At 40.6% G+C, this 20,469-nt stretch overlaps 1 protein-coding gene across 4 annotated transcripts in view; it reads right to left on the minus strand.

The window, feature by feature from the left end:
- Window positions 1–19,721, minus strand: part of MARK1 (microtubule affinity regulating kinase 1) — a 62,932-nt gene extending 43,211 nt beyond the window's left edge. For all 4 annotated transcript variants that reach the window (XR_014493571.1, XM_083371716.1, XM_083371715.1 and 1 more), the window contains exon 1: window positions 19,127–19,721. Coding sequence is in view for 3 of the 4 variants with exons in the window: in XM_083371716.1 (XP_083227842.1) it covers window positions 19,127–19,177 (51 nt within the window). In the remaining variant the exon portion in view is untranslated. The remainder of the gene's footprint in view (window positions 1–19,126) is intronic.
- Window positions 19,722–20,469: the final 748 nt, after the last annotated feature.

The raw sequence follows: 20,469 nt of genomic DNA on the forward strand, positions 1-20,469 counted from the left end.
CAAGTAATCTAAAATCATTCACTTGCAAATGTTGACCACTGTAATAATTTGAGAGCCAGTTGGTCTTTGTCCTTAACACACCTGACTAGAAACCAGGAGTCTCTGATTTCTATTCCTACCTTAGGCATAAAAGCCAGTTGGATAACTTTAGGCCAGTCACTGTCTCCCAGCCCATGATTTTAGGCTCAGGTAACAAATGGATCAATCAATTTCTGTTGCAACCAAAAGATCAACACTTGGTTGAATCAAAAATAGGAGATATTCATTACTTAATACATAATAAGAGATATTTGAAGATATTTGAATAATGATTTAAGATAAAAACAAGAGAACAACTAGTAAGTGAAAGATTTGTTTGTGATTGGTTTAATTATTATAGAATTTTTGAAAGATTTAAACTTGATAAAAAAAGTTTTGTTTTTTCAGGAGTTAAATCTGAATTGGATATCAATTTATGTTCTGGAGATATATCATCTGTTTACCTGTATATAAAATGTTACTTAAGATTAACCTGGAAGATGAATATGTCAAAGATATATACATTAGACCACTGGTGGCGAACCTATAGCACGCATGCCAGTGATGGCACTTAGAGCCCTTTCTGTGGGCACCTGCACCATGCCTCGGAGATGGCAACTGTCCCTCCTCAACCAGCCGCCTGCTAACTCGCCGAGGCCCCATGTGGGCAGATGCATCCCGGCATGGCTGATTTCCCCCCCTCCATCCCATCCCTCCTGGCCTTGCATGCTCTCCTTTTCCCAGGCAAGACCCACTGCATCGCCTCCTCAGCTGTCAGTGGCCTGCGGAGCCCCAGAGTGCGCCGGTCGAGGGGCCAGCAGGCTGTGGCTGCTGACAGACACTGTAGGCCTCCATGCGCTCGCTGGCCTCTGAGTGCGGGGGCTGATGGTGTCAGGCAGCAGCCGCCCTTGCCTTGCCCCATGGCAATGGCACCCCTGCCCTGCCTCACCTCAGTCCACAGGAGGAGCCTCCTACCTGCCGCCCCGCCTGCCAGAGACCCCCTGGATCTCCCCCAACCCTGCCCATCCCCCCACAGGCGTTCCTCCCCACAAGCAACATTGAGGTGACCACACCCACCTTGGCCACACCCACCCAATCTGGCATGACCACCACAGCCACGCCCACCCAGCAATAAGTAAGTGGGTTTTGGGTTGCACTTTGGGCACTCGGTCTCTAAAAGGTTCGCCATCACTGTATTAGACCCTATACTTTGGGGAAAATGCAAGGATTTTATTTTAAAAAGGGTTATATAGGTAATAATTTCCTGGGAAAAATATAAAATTAAACCAAAGTAAATCAGGCTTTTGATTTATGTAATATGTTGTAATTAAAATACACTTTAAAGTTTTTGTTGAATAATGAAAGAAACAGGGCAACTGTTGTGAAAGACAAATAAAATACAGTTATTCCACTTAGCAATGGTATTACATCATGCAACAGTAGCATTCATGTATGTGTTTATGTGTATAATGCATAATATATAATACACACACACACACACATATACTATACACACATACATATGAATACTACCTTTAACAACAAATGTTCAATAGAGGTTCTCTAGTTTAGTGCTATAATGGCACTGCAATAAGATATGCCATTGATCATCCCTTAAAGACCTGTTCCTATACCTATGTCCAAATTGCCAAACTCCCATCATATGCTATATTATTTAACTAACAATCTCTTAATACCCAAATTAGACAACATGTAAATTATAAATTAATTTCATTAGTATTCACATCCATTCTCAGGATTCAAAAAAATAGCTGGTGTTCCTGCCTCCTAAACTGGGATGCAAACACTTTGGAGCTAGAAATAAAGTCTACCTTAGGAATGGATGCTCACATTATTGTTGTGGCAGTGATGACTATGGTGTCGTTTAGCAAGAATGGCAGGATAAGCTGCATTTAGATTCAGAGTCACTGGTGTTAGGCGACATATAAATTTAATGAATTTAATTTAATCTAAACTATTGTAGCAGACTAAAAATGGATAATAATTTGAGCCTTTTACCAAAAAATATTGTCATAACTGAGCATTAACTTTTGATAGCATATATTTCAGTTTCATATACTGGACTCAATAAGTCAGTTCTTTCACATACGGTTTTTTTGGAGCCAACAGCATTCTAGAACTCTGTGAGATTTACTAATATTCGCTATTTATATTATAGTGCACAGGTCTGCAACCCACGGCTCCGGAGCCGCATGCGGCTCTTTCAGCCGTCTCCTGCGGCTCCCAGTCCTCTGCCATGTGCAGTCCCAAAAAAAAAAAAAAAGTGGGACTAAAAAAGTTCAACCAATCAATTCAAATATGAAGGGTAGGTGCATATCACACCTTGGCTCCACTCTTCAGTCAAACCGTGTTCTGAGCATGCGCGCATGTACGCACATGCGTACACTTTTTTGCGGCTCCCAGTTTTTCCTTTTGTGAGGGAACCGGTTCCGAGTGGCTCTTTCACTGTTTCAGGTTGCTGAACCCTGTTCTAGTGGGACAGTAGACTCTGCAAAGTTTCTAGACAGCCCCTCAGGAGAAATAATTTTCTCTTATGTACAGAGACATTAAGTCAGCTGAACTGGAATGGTGCTTAATCTTCTATTCAGGCTAAATTCATAAATTACCAACAACACTATGGAATCTGCTATGGTGCAGCTGTTTGCATCTCCATTCAGCTGTTTAAAGAAAAACATCATAAAGAAAAAATGATTTGCCACGGTTATTTTCAATATCACCATCACTGGTACACAATAAGTAAAGAAAGCAGTTCTTGTCCAAATGACCACTTTCTTGAAATATTACTATCTGGCTTTGAAGCAGATATTCTACCAGTTTCCACATTTTTATAGATATTCCTTGGATCAAACTTGTTTTTCACATGTAACAGCAGCTGCCATCCGTACAACTCCCCTTTTTCCCCTTCCTTGAATTTGAAAAAAAAAGGAAGGAAGCAGGAGCATCTTCAGTACTATAAATAATGGAGCAGACAAATCACATCATTTTTTAAGCAATCAATCAAACTGATTTGGAAAAATTGTTTCCAAACTTTAAAGAAATTGCCTCCACTCGTATTTCCAGACTGAATCTTTCAGATTGAATCCTTGCACTAATTTTTGAAGCCTCCCTACTTTATTTTCTTATCTCATAAGAGGGCAAAAGTAAGCATAAAGTATTTTATATGTCTGCACAACAGTGAACGAAATCTCTGTAACTCATCCTGTCTACTCCTAAGCCACTAGAAATTGATATACCAGACTAACAGAGTGATTACTACACACAACTGAATATAATAGCCTTTCCAGTCAGAACATAGGACAATCTTTTCTTTTGGATTTTAAAAGATGGACTTACATAATTGATGAAGCACTTACACATTCAACAGACAACTACTTCAGAATATTTTAGCTCTGTAAGGAACATTATGTTTTATGTTTTGTGTTAAAACTATAAACTTGAAAGGAGGTGGGGAGATATATATTAAATCTGGGCTTTAATGGAGCCTTTTTATACAATATCAGTATCATTTATTTACTCAATTCATATAGCTGCCTATTTCACTTTTATGTCATTTTGGGCAGTTTCCAATAAAAAATAAATAAAAACAGAAAATACATGACATAAAATAACATTAAAAAGATCTAGCAGCTAGGCATGTTATACATACAACCAAGAGTTGGGCTCTATCCCATGCTTGGGGCCCCAGGTTTGAGCATAAAGCCAGGCTTTCAAGGCCTTAGGAAAAGCCAACAGGGACAAGACATTCTAACCTCAGAAGGAATGATGTTCCAAACAGTGGGTGGCTTGGCAGAAAACTATGTCCAATTCTTATATCTGACTTGCTATGTCTAATTCAGTGGTTTTTCACTTGTGAGTCAAGAATTTAAAATGAGTTCCCAAGCCTTTTAGGGTGGAACATCACAATTCTGTTGATAAACTGAAAGTTCCTTCTGCAGAAGTACACTGAGAGAAAAAAATATTTGATCCCCTGCTGATTTTGTACGTTTGCTCACTGACAAAAAAATGATCAGTCTATAATTTTAATGGTAGGTTTAACAGTGATACATAGAATAACAACAACAAAAATCCAGAAAAACAGATTTCAAAAATTAAATTGATTTGCATTTTAATGAGTAAAATAAGTATTTGGCCCTTTGATGTGGTGAAGTTGTCCTGTCCCCTTAGTAAAAAAAACACCCCCAAAGCATAAAGTTTCCACCTCCATGTTTGATGGTGAGTATGGTTTCTTGAGGTCATAGGCAGCATTCCTCCTCCTCCAAACATGGTGAGTTGATGCCGAAGAGCTCGATTTCAGTCTCATCTGACCACAACATGTTCACCCATTTCTCCGAATTATTCAGATGTTCATTGGCAAACTTAAGATGGACCTGTACATGTGCTTTCTTGAGCAAGGGGACCTTGCAGGTGCTGCAGGATTTCAGTCCTTGACGGCGTAGTGAGTTACCAATTGTTTTCTTGGTGACTATGGTCCCAGCTGCCTTGAAATCATTAACAAGATCCTCCCCTGTAGTTCTGGGCTGATTCCTCACCGTTCTCATGATCATTGAAACTCCACAAGGTGAGATCTTGCATGGATCCACAGACTGAGAGAGATTGGCAATTATTTTGTTTTTTCCATGTGCAAATAATCGCACCAACTGTTGTCATGTTCTCACCAAGCTGCATGGTGATAGTCTTGTAGCCCGTTCCAGCTTTGTGTAGCTCTACAATCTTGTCCCTGACATCCTTGGACAGCTCTTTGGTCTTGGCCAGGGTGAAGAGTTTGGAATCTGATTGACTGATTGCTTCTGTGGACAGATGTCTTTTATACAGGTAACAAACTGAGATTAGGAGCATTCCCTTTAAGAGAGTGCTCCTAATATCAGCTTGTTACCTGTATAAAAGACACCTGGGAGCCAGAAATCTTGCTGATTGATAGGGGATCAAACATTTATTTCACTCATTAAAATGCAAAATCAATTTATAACTTTTTTGAAATGCGTTTTTCTGGATTTTTGTTGTTATTCTGTCTCTGTTAAAATAAACCTACCATTAAAATTATGGACTGATCATTTCTTTGTTAGTGGGCAAATGTACAAAATCATCAGGGGATCAAATAATTTTTTCCCTCACTGTTAGGCACAGGGTTCTTGATGAGCTGAAATGAGCTAATTCAACAGCACTAAGTAGATTTTTCATTGCAAAGAGGCAAATTTGACCTGAATGTATACACAACCCTTTTCCTAACTTTGAGAGTCATTTCTTCTTCTGCAAACTTCAAATTCTCAGCATCTATAGCTCTTCACTTCTTACTGACTCACAATGGCCTTGTCTAAAAATTCTGTACTGCAATATAAATAGGCTTGTTTCCCTATACGCTTAGTTATTATATCTTCCTGTACACTTAGTTATTATGTGATACTATGGGTGTGCTGTATGGATTCTCTGGTTGCTGTATGGAAAAAAAAAGCAGAAAAGGTGAGTAGTTTAAGTTGTGAATATATAGCACTGACTTTTTAAAAACAAATTTGGACTTGTATAACCTCAAAATATGGTAAAATATCAGTACAAATAGAATCATAGTTTCACATTTCTTATTGATCATGGAATTGTCAAGCCAGTGTGAAATCTGGGGTGAAGAACTAAGCAATGAATAACTAAACGAGAATTATTTAAAAAGGCATCTTGAAGCTGAACACAGAACTTTGATGGCAAAAACAGCGCTTTTAAAAATAACTTAAATGAGAGAGAGTTGACAATCTAGACAATAAAACTATATATTCTGCATAACAAGATGCTCTTGTTCTTACATTACTTGGCAAACTGCAAAGTAAAATTTAAAAATCACCCATAGTTTACAAACATGATGAATATAAATTTTGGGAATGAAATCAAAAAGGAAATTGAATAGTTACCATTGTCAAATTACACCTTGAGTATACATATTTAGAGTATATAGATAATGAAGTAAAATTACCTTTCAATCATACAGCTTATGAAACTCAGTAAGCTGAATATTTCAATACAAGCAATAGTTAGTCTAACAGAGAAAGTGACCACTTTGAAAGGAAAGCAGAAAATAAGAAAACAAAGGAAAACAAAACTGCTTTTTCCCCCAGTATAAAACATGCTTCTGAACATTATGAACTGTCTGACATAAAAAATGTTATCAGACACTTAGAAAAGCAAATCTGGATTCTCTGCTACATTTTTAGAGGATGGAAATGCAACTGAGTATGCAGCACATTTGTTATGACATTGAAGATATGGTTGATATTTTGAGCACTGCTAACCTACAAGAAGGGACGCGGTGGCTCTGTGGGTTAGGACACTGAGCTTGTCGATCAGATGGTCGGCAGTTTGGCGGGTTGAATCCCGAGTGCCGCGTAACAGAGTGAGCGCCTGTTACTCATCCCAGCTTCTGCCAACCTAGCAGTTCAAAAGCACGTAAAAATGCAAGTAGAAAAATAGGGACCACTATGGTGGGAAGTTAACAGCGTTCCGTGCGCCTTTGGTGTCTAGTCATGCCGGCCACATGACCACGGAGATGTCCTCAGACAAGCGCTGGCTCTTCGGCTTTGAAACGGAGATGAGCACCGATCCCTAGAGTTGGAAAAGACTAGCACGCATGTGCGGGGGAACCTTTACCTTTTTTAACCTACAAGAGCAGCTTATCGAGATTCAAAACAATGTCACATTGTGCTCCCAAAAAAAAAGAAAGAAAGAAAATACCAGAAACACTGAGTGCACTTTGGAACAAAGTGAAAAGGGGAGAAAAAAACACCAACTCTAGGAAATGAGATTCATTAAAGTTTTATTTCCCTTCCCTGCAATGCATTTCTGTGAAGCAGATTTTCTGCACTTTGAATCACAAGAACCAAGCTTAAAAATGAACCAGAGCATGATTTAAGATGCAGATGACAGTCAGAAGACACACCTAGACTGCTAAGAAAAGATGGAAAAATCTTAAAAGTCTTTCATAGGAGCCAAGAGACAAGAATAGCCAAAGGGCCACTGTGAGAAATAGTTTAGGAAACTTACAGATAAAGTCATTCTGATTTGGACTTTGGAGAAATCCTAGGGAACTGACTGGAGTTGGGTCTTACCTTATTATCCATGATGATTTTGAACCTGTGAATCTCAAGCAATTGAAAGGGTCCTCGATGATGTCAATGCAGCCACCTGTATATTATATCTATGTCTCCCTGGGGTGGTTAAAACCTCTTGGGAAGTGGCCCACCAGGAGGCTCAAGCAGCAGCTAACTCCTCTTTAACTGAAGGAGCCATCCTTCCTATCTGCCTTTAAGAAGGCAATGCTATGCCTTCGCCTCAGGAAACTATGATTGGAGCAGCAGCAGTAATAATATTTGATTGATTTCTAACCTTCTTTTTGGAAAAGGCTGTACAAAAGGCTGACGATATGACCACTACGGAGTATCCTTAATTTCTCCTGAAATTAAAAATCTGCCTAAAATGACCATAACCTCAGCTGCAGATGTTTGTCTACTTGTTTGATGCTGTTTCCAATAATTTTCTACATTGGGTTGCAAAACATATAACCCCCCAAAGCCTTGAATATACTTCTGAAGCCCTTCCTTCTGATAAGTGATTGTAAAACTGTAATTTTTAATAAGATTATAGGGGAAATTAATCAATACATGAGATATAAAATTGTACATAATTGTAACTTTGAACTGTCATTGAATGAATGGTCCTTAAGTAACAACTACCTGTACACATATAACAAACAGAGTGCTTTGGTTTAGTTTTCACTTAAATTAAAAGTACAAGGCAGAAATAACATTTGGCATGAGAGGAGGGGGAGAGAATTTAACATTGGCATCTTCTTTTTAACATGACATGTCTAGCCTACTATCTGGAATATTTATATTCCAATTACGCTTCTTGTATTCTATATTCTTCCTTCCAAAAGGTTCCGGATGGCAATAACAGGATGATTATTATTAACTAAATGGAAGGTAGGGGTGGGATGGAAAAATTGTCCATTGCAATTTGGGAACTTCATGACTGAACATGGATTTGAACTGAATACATTTAATCCAGATACACTAGTTCGGGGGTGTCAAACTGGCGGCCCACTGGCCGGATGCATCACAACACAGGCCACACCCACCCTGGCTCTGCAAAGGAAAAAACCAGTGATATGTCATGTGACGTGATCAAGTTTGACACCTGTGCCCTAGTCAATTAATAATAGCTTTTACACATTTCCCCCTTCCTTCTGTAAGCTTAATGTCATATTCCCATGCTTGCCAAAAGCAAATTTGGAGACCCAATCAAGATATTCTACTTCTTGTCCTGTGATGCCTTCCATTATTGTGGCATTCACAACAGGATATATTTAAATACTGGAAAAAAATTAAACTACTATACACAAAAGTAATATAGATTAGTGACTGCTGTAACTACACTCATTCAGAGCACAGTGTAAATGTACTCATTCAGCTGTAAGTTCCAACAATCACTGAAAATATGATGCCTGTAGCACATAAATACATTTACATCAGTTACCTTGATTTCAAATATGCTGATAGATGTAGATAGAAGTACTGTGACCTACAATGTGATCAGTTTCAAATCCTATTAATAAAGAAACAAGCGCCACACAAAACAATATACTGTCATACCTTATCAAACACCCTAAGCCAATACTCACTGTCTTTCTTGTGAAAAATATGGGTAGTCCTTGATTTATGATCATAACTGAGCCCAAAATTTCTGTTGCATAGCAAAACAGTTGCTAAGTAGTCTGCTCCATTTTTATGACCTTTCTGCCATGATTTTAAGCAAATCACTACAGCTGTCAAGTGAATCTAGTTTGATTTTGCTTGTCAGAAGCTCACTCGGAAGGTTGCAAATGCCAATCCCAGGACCCTAGTATGCTGCGACCATTGTAAATATATGCCGGTTGCCAACCACCCAAAGTCAGATCACGTGACTGTGGGGATACTACAATGATCATAAATGTGAGAACTGCTCATAAGTCACTTTTTTCACTGCTCTTGTAACTTTGAACATCATTAAATGAATGGTTGCAGTTGAGGACTACCTATATACAAACCTTACTTGATAACTACTAGCACCTCCTTTAGCAACAATGGTATTTCCTGTACCTGTTATTAATTCATCACACGAGGTTGGTGGTATTTTGGCTGATTTCTCTCTTTATAGAATTGCTTCAACTCACTGATATACTTCCTGTCAAAACTCGTCCTGCAACAAGCAGGGCAGGTGCCGAACACAGGAACGAGAGACTTCTGCTGCAGTCAAGAAGCACTTTATTCTTCAGAGCAACAGCCGCAACAAGAAACAAAGCCAGCGTTGGCTGCTACCTGCAACCAACGCTGCTATATACACACCCGAAAACCCCACCCAAACTCCACCCAAACATGCCTCCGCCCTCCCACTCTCTATAACTTCCCCACCCCTCCCCTACAAGGCCTTTCGCCCGTCGCTCAGTCAGGTAAGCCCCCTCCAACGTGTCGCCACCACCGTGCTCTTTCCCCTCACCCACTCCCTGCTGCGCCCACCCCCGAACCCCCCTGTCATCGTCCATGCCCGAAGGCCCCAGCCACCCGGTCACCGCAGCGAGGAGGGACCCATCCCCTAACGGCGTTGCCATACAGTCCTGCGCAGGCATGGCGTCGGAGTCTGACGCAGTCCACCGCGAGGCCGAAGCTCTCGAAGCCTCCCAGGCCGCAGAGACGCTGAGCCGGCTCGGGCCTCCACCGGGCAAGCCACAGGCCGGGGAACTTCGCGCAAACATGCCGCCGGGCGAGCACAGCAGCCGCGGCGCGTCCGGAGGCGGCAGAAGCCGCGGCTCGAGTCCCGGAGCCGCCCGAGCCGAGGAGCCGCGCGCAGACGCGCCGCCGGCCGAGGTCAGCAGCTGCGGCGCGTCCGGAGGCGGCAGAAGAGGCGGCGCGAGTCCTGGAGCCTTCCAAGCCGGGGAGCCGTGTGACGACGCGCCGCCGGGCGAGCACAGCAGCCGCGGCGCGTGTGGAGGCGGCGGGAGAAGCGGCACGGGCCTCAGAACGTTCCGAGCCGCTCTGGAGCCGGGTGAGGTCGGCGGGAGGGAAGCAGGGTGTGCCGGGGGGGTGGAGGGGCCCCCCTTCGAGTGTCGGGCTTCCGAGGCCCGACACTTCCATTGATACCTTGTTTTACATCATACATTCATTAAAATCAGAGCTTTGACTCTTAAACATGAATTGTCTGTTGCATAACCTACACTCATTTAAAGTTCAAGTCACAGACTTCACATTTTCCTATAGAATTTGCTGGTATAATCCAAATCCAGCATTTCCTCAATAACTGCGACCTGTCTAGATCCTTAGAGAACAAAGGGCCCCCCCCATAAGTGATATTCTCAATCGTTTGGAATATTTTATTTTCTCTAATCTAATTGAGCCTACAGGATGAAAAGCTAAGATCTCAAACTGGGAGAGAAGGTCTCTCATATTTAGCCAAAATGAAACACTGCATTCTAACAAGATAACCTAATTCTAACCATGAAACATAGGATTCAATGGCAAAGTACACAAAATTACAGAGCTGTTCAAAACACAAACAGCATCTGAAAACCCCAAAACAAAAATAAGCAAGATAGGAAAAGATTCTGAGCAGAACACAAGATGCTACTAATATAGAAACAACTCTGATGTAATAGGTGCTAATCTTAATAAAACAAATTAAAAGTAATTTTACACAATATTTCTACCTGAAAGTGTTTACTTATTATTTCAAAAAGACATTTTCAGCTGTCTCAATTTTCCAGGATTGCTCTTCTGCTTCCTGAAGATTCTAGTATGATACTTCTATGGATGTTTGGAAGTTGGAAAATACTCCCATTTCTCATTTCAGTCTTGGTTCTGAACTACTATTTCTCTAAACAGACAACACACCATTCTTCTATCTACAATAAAGGTAGGATATTGGCAATTTATACAGTATGAGGGCTAGGACATTAAACTGTTCCTTTTGTAGGTAGATTATATTGAATAGATACCATTCTATGTATTTGTGAATGTATGTTGAACTCACATTTGACTATAACTGAATTTGGAATGGGAGCTTGCTTTCCCACTTACTATAATGACATTTCTCATTAAAGCAAAAAACAAAAAAGCAAAAACCCACCCTCACTTTCAGTTCAATTGTAGACAAAGCTTTATTCCACAAGCCTCATGGATCGTTCATATAGTCCTTCACAAACTAGAATGTGAACTGTTTCCTCCTTGATAACCTTGATGCAAAACACTTGTCAACCCTTGGTGGAGCAGTGGGCTAATGCCTCCTTAAGTAACACCAGCTGCCTGCAATTAGTGCAGGTTCGCGTCCCACCAGGCTCAAGGTTGACTCAGCCTTCCATCCTTCCGAGGTAGGTAAAATGAGGACCCAGATTGTTGGGGGCAATTAAGCTGAATTTGTAATAATGTAATAATGTGTGAAAGCCCTAATAAGCAGGCATATACATAGAATGAAGGCTACTGCTAAGCTTGTAAGCCGCCCTGAGTCTTCGGAGAAGGGCGGGATATAAATGGAATTAAAATAAATAAATAAAATAAATAATACAGACAATGCAAAACTAAGTAGCAGATCCTCTGCAACCTCTCAAACTCTTGTATGCTTTGCTGCTATAGTAATTTTTATTGGACAACTCTGGAAACAGAAATATGTTTTCTTCATGTGTACATTTTCTGCATAACTGTGGATTGATGGAAGCTAAAGTCTATGGTAACAGTTGTACAGCCCTTTTCAGCCTCATGAGCATCAACAACCCTCTTCTAGTGTCTCCAGCAATCTCTTTTGACTTGGGTATGCCTGTATTCTAAAGACCATGTCTGCAGGCATAAGACATTCAACAAAGACACTGAATTTGATCAAGGTGCATAGTGGTTTATTCAAATCCTGTGAAGATTAAGGATATGGTTTTGAATACACACACACACACACACAGAGAGAGAGAGAGAGAGAGAGAGAGAGAGAGAGAGAGAGATTCACTTATCTGAGAAGAAAGCAGTCATCTCATTGGTTCTTAAGGACACAAAAAAAAGTTGACAAAACCTCTCTCCTAATAAACTGAAAAATAAACTGGGTTCTAAGGTGAGAGAATTCTAGACATTAGATTTTTGGAACCTTAGCACTTGCTTTTTCAGTAAATCTTATTAAAATGATTCCGTGACAATCCTGCTTTAAGTTGAGTTGGATCTCAATATCCTGATAATGTGTTCAACAAAGACATGACACAGTTGCATGATGTTTGTTTAACCAGAATCTCTTTATCTATTAATAGAACTTAGATAAAGCTTTGATCACATTGTAGGTCATGGTACTGCAGGATTATGGATAATTCTAAAGGCTTCACAAACTTTCTCTCATCACTGTAGCAGCCTCCTTTTTATATTTTATTATGGTAGCATAATAAGAAAGCTGATCATCCACTAACCCTGCAGAAGTCACAGTATGTTGAATTTCCTGTTTCTGACCACCTGCTGTAGCTAAAAGCATTGACAGAAAATAGAAACATAGTAGCAAGACAATAATCAAGGTGTAATAAATAATATTATTTAGGCAATGTTTGCTGCAGAAGCATAACAAGAGCAAATTTTGTAGCATAGGTAGGTGTTAGTGTTTAAGAATAAAAGCAAAAGAGAGGAGCAGTAGTATGTTCGGAGAACATATAAATACCTAATATTCATGATTAAAGTATAAAAAAATAACATTTTAATGCTATAATTCATTATAATGGCTTTAAGAATTCATTTAATGTCACAACATTATCTAATCAACAAAATTACTAGTAAATAATAAAATTAATCTATTGTCACAATTAACCCTTTATTTTTCATATATCAATATTGGCCTAGTTAATTTTTAGTCCCATCAGAAATAAAAATGAAATAAAAAACTTAAATGCAGTTGGGTGGCATAGTAATATGGTTAAGTGAACAACCAGTTTAATGATATATACTGAATTCATGCACTGCACCAAGGCATCATTGTTTAGTTGCTTGCTTCGCTCATAATGCAGAGCCAAAGCAAACAAATCATATTATGCTTTACTGAAATATGAGAACCTAGTTCTAAACTGAAAAGCCCATATTTTGATTTTGCATATTTTTATTGATAGATTATAATCTGTGCTCAATGTTCATCATTTGTAGACAACTTTGCAATTATTAAAAAGGTATCAGGTTGACAACTGCTATATTTATTTTATTTCTTCCACTAAATACTTTTCTTATGCCAAAGGATAAAGGATATAAAGTCATGCATATTAAAAATATGCATGCTATTATAATACTGCACTAAAGATAGGTGATTCTGTGTCACTGCTTTGTCTAAACCCAAGAACCCAGTTAAGGAAGATATGCCTTGCCCTAACAGAAAGTACCGTAATTTGCTACCTCCAGATGATACAGCAGAAATCAGCACAGGTCAATCCTAATTAACAAGAATATTCTTGTGATTTTCAGCCCAACTAGCCATCTATACAACAATACAAAAATACAACAATGTATTCCGAAGTCTATTAATTGAGAATGACCAATGCTGCCTCAAATCAGAAGTAAGTTAGTACAGTAATTCTTAAGGCAGAAAAAATAGATAGGTAAGCAGTTCTTTTTGAGTGATCAGTAAAGTATCAAACCATCTGAATTGATGAAGTTTGCATAGACATCATGCAGTCATAAGGGCTATAAAACAATGTTGTTTATTAGATGTATTTTTATTTTATCACTGAATCAGATCAGCAGTTACAAACAATAGCAATATATTTCTACCATATTCTACCCCAATCCTTAAGAGCTTAACATTTACATTTAATGAAACAAACAACAAAATATGTCCAAAATGTAAGTTTCTACTGACATTCCAACAGAATTTTCACAAAGAACATGAAAATACAGTATTATAGCTGCTTAATATATTTAAAACAGCAGCAACATGTAATAACAATAAGTTACAATGCCAAATAATTTGATTTCTTTACATTGTTTCAGTTTGCTCATAAGCCACCTCTCCCAAATTTATGAAATAATTTTTATTTTATAATAAAACAAAAACAGAACTACTCATTATGGCAACCCTTCTACTTCATAATTAGAGCTAGCTTTCAATGTTGCTTACTTATTAGTAGCATGGGGGGAGTCAAAAAAGTTAAGGTGGTGATGGTGGAGCTCTTTGAAAGGATTTGATTACTTGCCAAATCCAATCTAAATATCTGGCTGTAAAACCAGCCATAATTTATTAAACTCGTATGCCACCCAACTCCCAATGACTCTGAAGTTGTCCTATCACACTTTGTCTCCAACTGCACATCTAGGAGATGGGGAGATTGGTTCACACAATCCACAAATCTATTCTTGAAATTAATTCAGTGTCCAATATTAAATAAGAGATGTAAGAAAAACTAACATTATATGAAATGAATATTGATTTGCTGTAAATTAATGTGTAAAATCATAATTAGTGAGTTCATACCTAGCCAGAGGTATGCATGCTCAGCTACTTTTTGTTTCCTTCACATGTTTTTAAAGTCATTTAAATTGAAAATACAGGCCTAGGTAGAAGTTTCACTAAACTTAGTGGAACTGACTTATGAATAGGTAATCTTCATTTAATTACAGTAATTGAGAACTGTGTAATTGCTTTTCCCAACTGGGTTTCTCAAGCAACCTTTCCATGCATACATTTTGTTTAATGTTCCATTTTCAATCAATCCTTTCCCTCAATGTACCTGTTGATAATTGAGAACATGAGATTACTATTTTGAAAGTAATTTCACCTGTACATTATTACTCTAGAAAGAACAGGAAATAGTATATTATCTGACACATGCATCAACAGTGAGACAAACATTTACCAGTTCTGGGTCCTATATCTTATATCTCTTAGTGTTTCTATTGATCATTTCCACTGCCTTATGGCAGATGGTGCATTCCTTATTTCCAAACTATAATAGGGCAATTGTTGTGCACAGCAGCTGAGTAACCTCAATTTTCTTAAAGGAAAGCAAGACTCATCAAAATAAGGCTACAAATAGCTGAAAAAGATATTCACTATTGAAGACATTCCAAGCAGACAATGGCGAACGACTTTTGTATTATTCCCAAGCAAACTACAGGGGAAATCAGGTAGTCAAACAAGAGTTGAGACTGACTTCAGGCAGTCTTTAACTAAAACAAACTTGGAAGTCAGCCTTGGACTTGCCAGTAATGGTGGGTTTGATCTCTATAGCCTTTGCAAATTTCTCTGGTGCTTCCAAGTCCATAAAGCAAAAGCTATTTCCAGAAAAGTAGATATAGCGGGACTCATTTTTACATTATCAAAACAGTCTGAATTCTATTTATATTCTCATCCATACACAGGAATTGAAATGGACTACAAGCTGAGAAATCCTTATTATTCTAAAACTGGAGGAATCTAATACAAGTAAAAATGGCTATATCAGTTATGATTTCCTGTGGCAACAATACAAGCCTATTAATATGAATCTACAGAAGTCAACAAAGAGTTGTAGAACATTTAAAAATGAAACTTAACAAGTTCATTTAATACAAATAAAAGTTCATTTAATACAAATGTCAAATGTTAGCATTCTCACATCCCATGCCAAGCACATAAAAAGCACAGCCTATCAGTGGTCCCCAGGCTCCAACTGGGTGATGCCAAAATTCTGAGACCTTTATTATATTTCAGAGGGATTGATTTGGACTTAAGGGGCAAATAAGGCTTGCAAATACTTAAGGTATCTCCCACAGCCCTTAAAATTCCTTAAGCTGTCTCCCAAAATGGATCCTAACCCTATCCAGTTTGGGAATATGACAATGATAGTAGTGCAATGCTGTTTATGTCTACACATTACTCTCCTGTATCTTTTCTCAACCCCTACCTTTTTGTGATCCCAGGTGATAAACAAAATTTGCCATCTTTTTATAGTTTAAATCTTACACAGAAGTCTTGGCTTTGGCTTTCTGCCCAGAATTTCTATACATTACTGTTATGAAAATAAAAGTTCAGATAACATTAAGTATTTCCGAGTTTGTTTTAGCTATTGTAAGAGGAACAACCAAACAGCAAAGGGCTGTCATCCACACATGGAATAAAAGAAACAAAACAACCAACTCAAACTTTAAAATCCAGTATGCAAAATGTCAAATACAGGCAATCAAGGTAAAACATATTTTCTCCCCCATCTTTCAGCTCACATATTGGCTGAAAATCTAGAATGTCCCACACTTTTTCTACAAATCACATTCCTTTTGAAGTTAAATGGATTTTGCCTCTGGAAGAGTTTTTGATAGCCCAAGAGTATTGTGTCTAGAGAAACCATTATCCTTCATTCTTCTTTGCAGAGGCTGCAGTGAGTGCAGACAAAGAGAAATCAATTCTTTGAAATCCTATTTGGTTCATTCTTAAAAATATCAATACCTTTCTGGATAATATTTAGTGTAATAATTCTAAAAACTTGAGTATAAGAATATTCAACTGGGGAAAGGACTACAAATCAAAATAAAAACTCTTTTAAAAGCAACTGTTTGTCTACAGTATTTCAATTATTTTATCAACTGCTGACTCACTCTGGGAAAATTATATATGGGGAGAAGAGACAATAGCAACCATACTTACTTCAGATTGTAATTCATTAGAACAATCTAACCACAAATAAGGAAATTAGATAACATATAAAGTTCCATTACACAGTGTGCAATAAATGCTAGGGTTGCTAAAAAGAGATACCCTTTGCTGAAACTTATTAGAGAAATTAAATAATCTTTTTCAACATATTCTAGAGTTGCTAATTCATGTCTGTTTCCCTAATCTTACACTGTGAACCACATTCATGGTTTGTTTGTCCTGTACTTATTCAAATGCAATTACCCACTAACTCTATTCAATCTGCAGTGAAGCAACTTCAGAGACCTTATTTATTTCTCAAGTCCATCACCTGTTTCTAATTGCAACCTGTGCCCTCAAGTTTCAATAGCCAATTTTTGCTATTTATGTACTTTTGGGGGCAAATATTATAAACAAACTAGCATTGATTTCTTTCAACAATAATTGTTTCAGCTATGCTAAGTGATGTTAAATTTATGCTTCTATGCACAAAAAATCTATGCATCTTTCCTGACATACCGGTAACTTCTTTTCCCTATAATGGAAGTGGGACAGGATCTTTTCATTGCGTTAAAAACTGTATTTTTTTTAACTTTACACGTGAAAGTATTAGCTAAGCCAAACTAGATCAGGATTATTGTTGTATCGGCAATAAGATATGGTGGGTATCCATACAACTTCTTCAGACGACGTTCTGATTAAAACAGTCTGGAACTCTTTAATTACACTGAGCCAGTGAAAGCAAAGCTATTTTTACAGTCAGCATTTCCTTTCCTTCTCACCACTGCTGCCACACTTTCCCATTAAATGCAACTATTCAAATCAGAACTGATAAATGGTGCCTAGCATACTGTCAGTGACTCCAGGAAAGAGTGAACAGAGTTTGTTTGCTTAGAGAAATAAGCACCATCAACAGTGATGGCATATTTCACATGAACACTGTAAAACTATGGGTAAGTTCAACTCTTACTGCATTACTACATCTCAAATGTTTTCTCTCTCCCATTTCTAATAAATTCTGACACGTTACCAGAAACAGTATGTGCAGATACAATAACATATTTTATGGAACCTGGATATTCAACTTCTCTTCCTTCATAAATCAAGCAACTATTAACAATGTGAAAGGGGCATTCCAATCATATTTCTACTATCCCAAGTCTAACATCTTGCATCTTTGAGTGTGCCTGTGTTTATATAACACCATTAAAAATACTTGCACGCATTACGACTTTTCATTCTTGTTTTCCCCTATTGTACTGTTCCTATAACAACCTTCCAGTGAAAACTAATCATTCCCTTTTTATTTCTGAGGCTGTTGTGTGAAAGTGGTGGCCAACAGTAATTATTTAGATGAACCTCTATAGCAGGGGTCTTCAAACTTGGCCCTTTTGTGACTTGTGGACTTCAACTCCCAGAATTCCTCAGCCAGCATGGCTGGCTGAGGAATTCTGGAAATTGAAGTCCACAAGTCACAAAAGGGCCAAGTTTGAAGACCCCTGCTCTATAGTAATGCTGCACAAAACAAAAACAAAACTAAGGATCAGGAAAATTGTGGGGAAAAAATCTTACTCCTTGCTAGGCATGATGGATGGATTGACAGAGCAGCCCACTTTTGGAGGTCATAATATAGGCATCTCTGCCTGGCCTAGAAAATCCGGGCTGGCAGACACAAAATGACTACTGGACAAGAGGATCCCAAGAGGAAAAAAAAATCGATGTCCGTTCCAGTGGGTAGCAGAGGCAGCGAGAGATCCGAGCAGAAAGTTTACCTGCAAGGTTACCTTCTGCCCACAGATTACCCGCTCCTTCCCCTCCTCCTGCTTGGCCATGGAGGACCGACTACACCAGGGGTCGGCAACCTCGGCTCTTTTATGACTCGTGGACTTCAACTCCCAGAATTCCTGAGCCAGCATAGCTGGCTCAGGAATTCTGGGAGTTGAAGTCCACGAGTCATAAAAGAGCCGAGGTTGCCGACCCCTGGACTACACTATCCCAACCATCTGGAAAGCTTCCACGTCAATCCAGACTGGCAGGCCAACAGCAGAACTCGACACACCAGAAATATTTCCCCGCGGCTGCAGTGCGCGGGGGGAGGGGGGAGGAGGGGGAACCGGAGTCTCGCAGCACGAAAGAAGGACAGAAAGTCGCCCGGGGAGAAGAAGCCGGGCCCGGGTGTGGCGAGGCGAGGGGAGGGGAGGGAAGCATCCCACCGAGGCGTAGCTGCAGGAGGAGGACAGGCGCGGAAGGGGGATCCGAAGAAGGCCTCCCCGGAGGGTGGGGGAGGAAAAGGGAGGGTGACCCTTCGCCTGAGATGAAAGACGCGCCGGGCGTCGCCCGAAGGGCACCCCGGTCTTCCCTCGGTCCGTCGCGAAAGCAAAGCCGCCCCTTCGCCCTCCCCAGCCCCCTCGGCTGGCCGCGCGAAGGCACCCCCGGCTGGTGGCCAGCCGCAACTCAACCCGGCTGCACTCACGTTCTCCGTGTCCCGCTCGTTGACGGTGGGCAGCGGCGTGCGGGTGGACATCTTGCGCGTGCGGTTGCGCCGCCCTGCAAAGCCGGCCCGGGCCAAGACTGAGAAGGGCCGGCCCCGCGACCGCCTACTGGCCTGGCCACGCTCTCCGCCTGCCTTTCCCGCTCCGGGCTCGCAGGCCTCTGCGGGGCGGCTTCTCCGCTGGAGCCCCGAGCCAGGCGAAGGCGGCCCCTCTTAGACTCCCGGAGTCCCTGCCATGGCTTCTGGGTCGGCTGCCCTCGCCGCCGCCCCCCTGGGCCGGGATCACGGCGGCGGCGGCGGCGACTCCTCCTCCCGCTGCCGCCACTGCGCGCTCAGGTGAGTGGCCGGCCGAGCTGCGCAGGAGAGCCGGAGCTCTTCCTTCCCTGCATCCGGCGGCGGCGGCTGCTCCTCCCCGTTCCCCTCCTTCCTGAGCCGAGCCGAAGGGGACCGCGGCTGGCGCTGATCTGCCCGCGAAGGACGCGGAATCGCAAAAGCTGCCGGTCACGGGCGGGGCGGAGAAAAACACTAGGGGCGCTTCAGCCGCGCGACTCTGCGGAGAGGCTCGCGCCTTCATTCATTGCTGAGCCTTCCTCCCGCCTCCCGCCGCGCACGAACCCAAATCCACACCTCCCGCCCTTTCGGGCTCCTCCTCCTCCTCCTCCTCCCGCTGCCGAATTCCGACGGAGAAGATCTTCCGTGAGCAAACGACGCGAAGCCCACGTGGAGTTCGACCTGTACCGTGCTGTATATTTCCCAAGTCGGTGGAAACGGGGAGATTCGTGTCTTTATCTAGCAAGGATCCCTGCATGAAATCAGGCCCTTTCTCACCCCACTTCGGCTTGTATGTTTTTGGCTGGCAGCCGCCTCGTTACGTTGCAGGGAAAGATCTTTGGCTGCATTTTGCATCCATCCGCTGTGAAACTCACAGCCTACTCTTGCTTCGATGAAAAAGTTATTTAAAGCAAAGTTTTGCAATGGCGACCGGGAACAGGCAGAATTAGAGCAAATGGCATGGTCTAATTCTGCCTTTTCAGAAGCTCAGACTGAATCTCCGTTGTTGAATTGGTGGAAAAGTTGAGATGAGCTGGACGTAAAAGAATGCAGTGGAATCTGCTGTAACAAGCATCAAACGGAGGGGGGGGGGATGCCAAAAGTAAATAATAGTTGAGGCATATCTATAATATGAAGTACAGTATATATAAGCACTGAATCCCTATGTTAATTGCTGGTTAAACATATAGTACATAGAAAAGGTTTACAACATACATTTATGAAATGTAAACCTGATACCAAAAGTAGTAGCGAAGTTTGAATTAAGCCCAACC

Source organism: Vipera ursinii (genome assembly GCF_947247035.1).
Source record: "Vipera ursinii genome assembly, chromosome: 1".
NCBI classification, from domain to species: Eukaryota; Metazoa; Chordata; class Lepidosauria; order Squamata; family Viperidae; genus Vipera; species Vipera ursinii.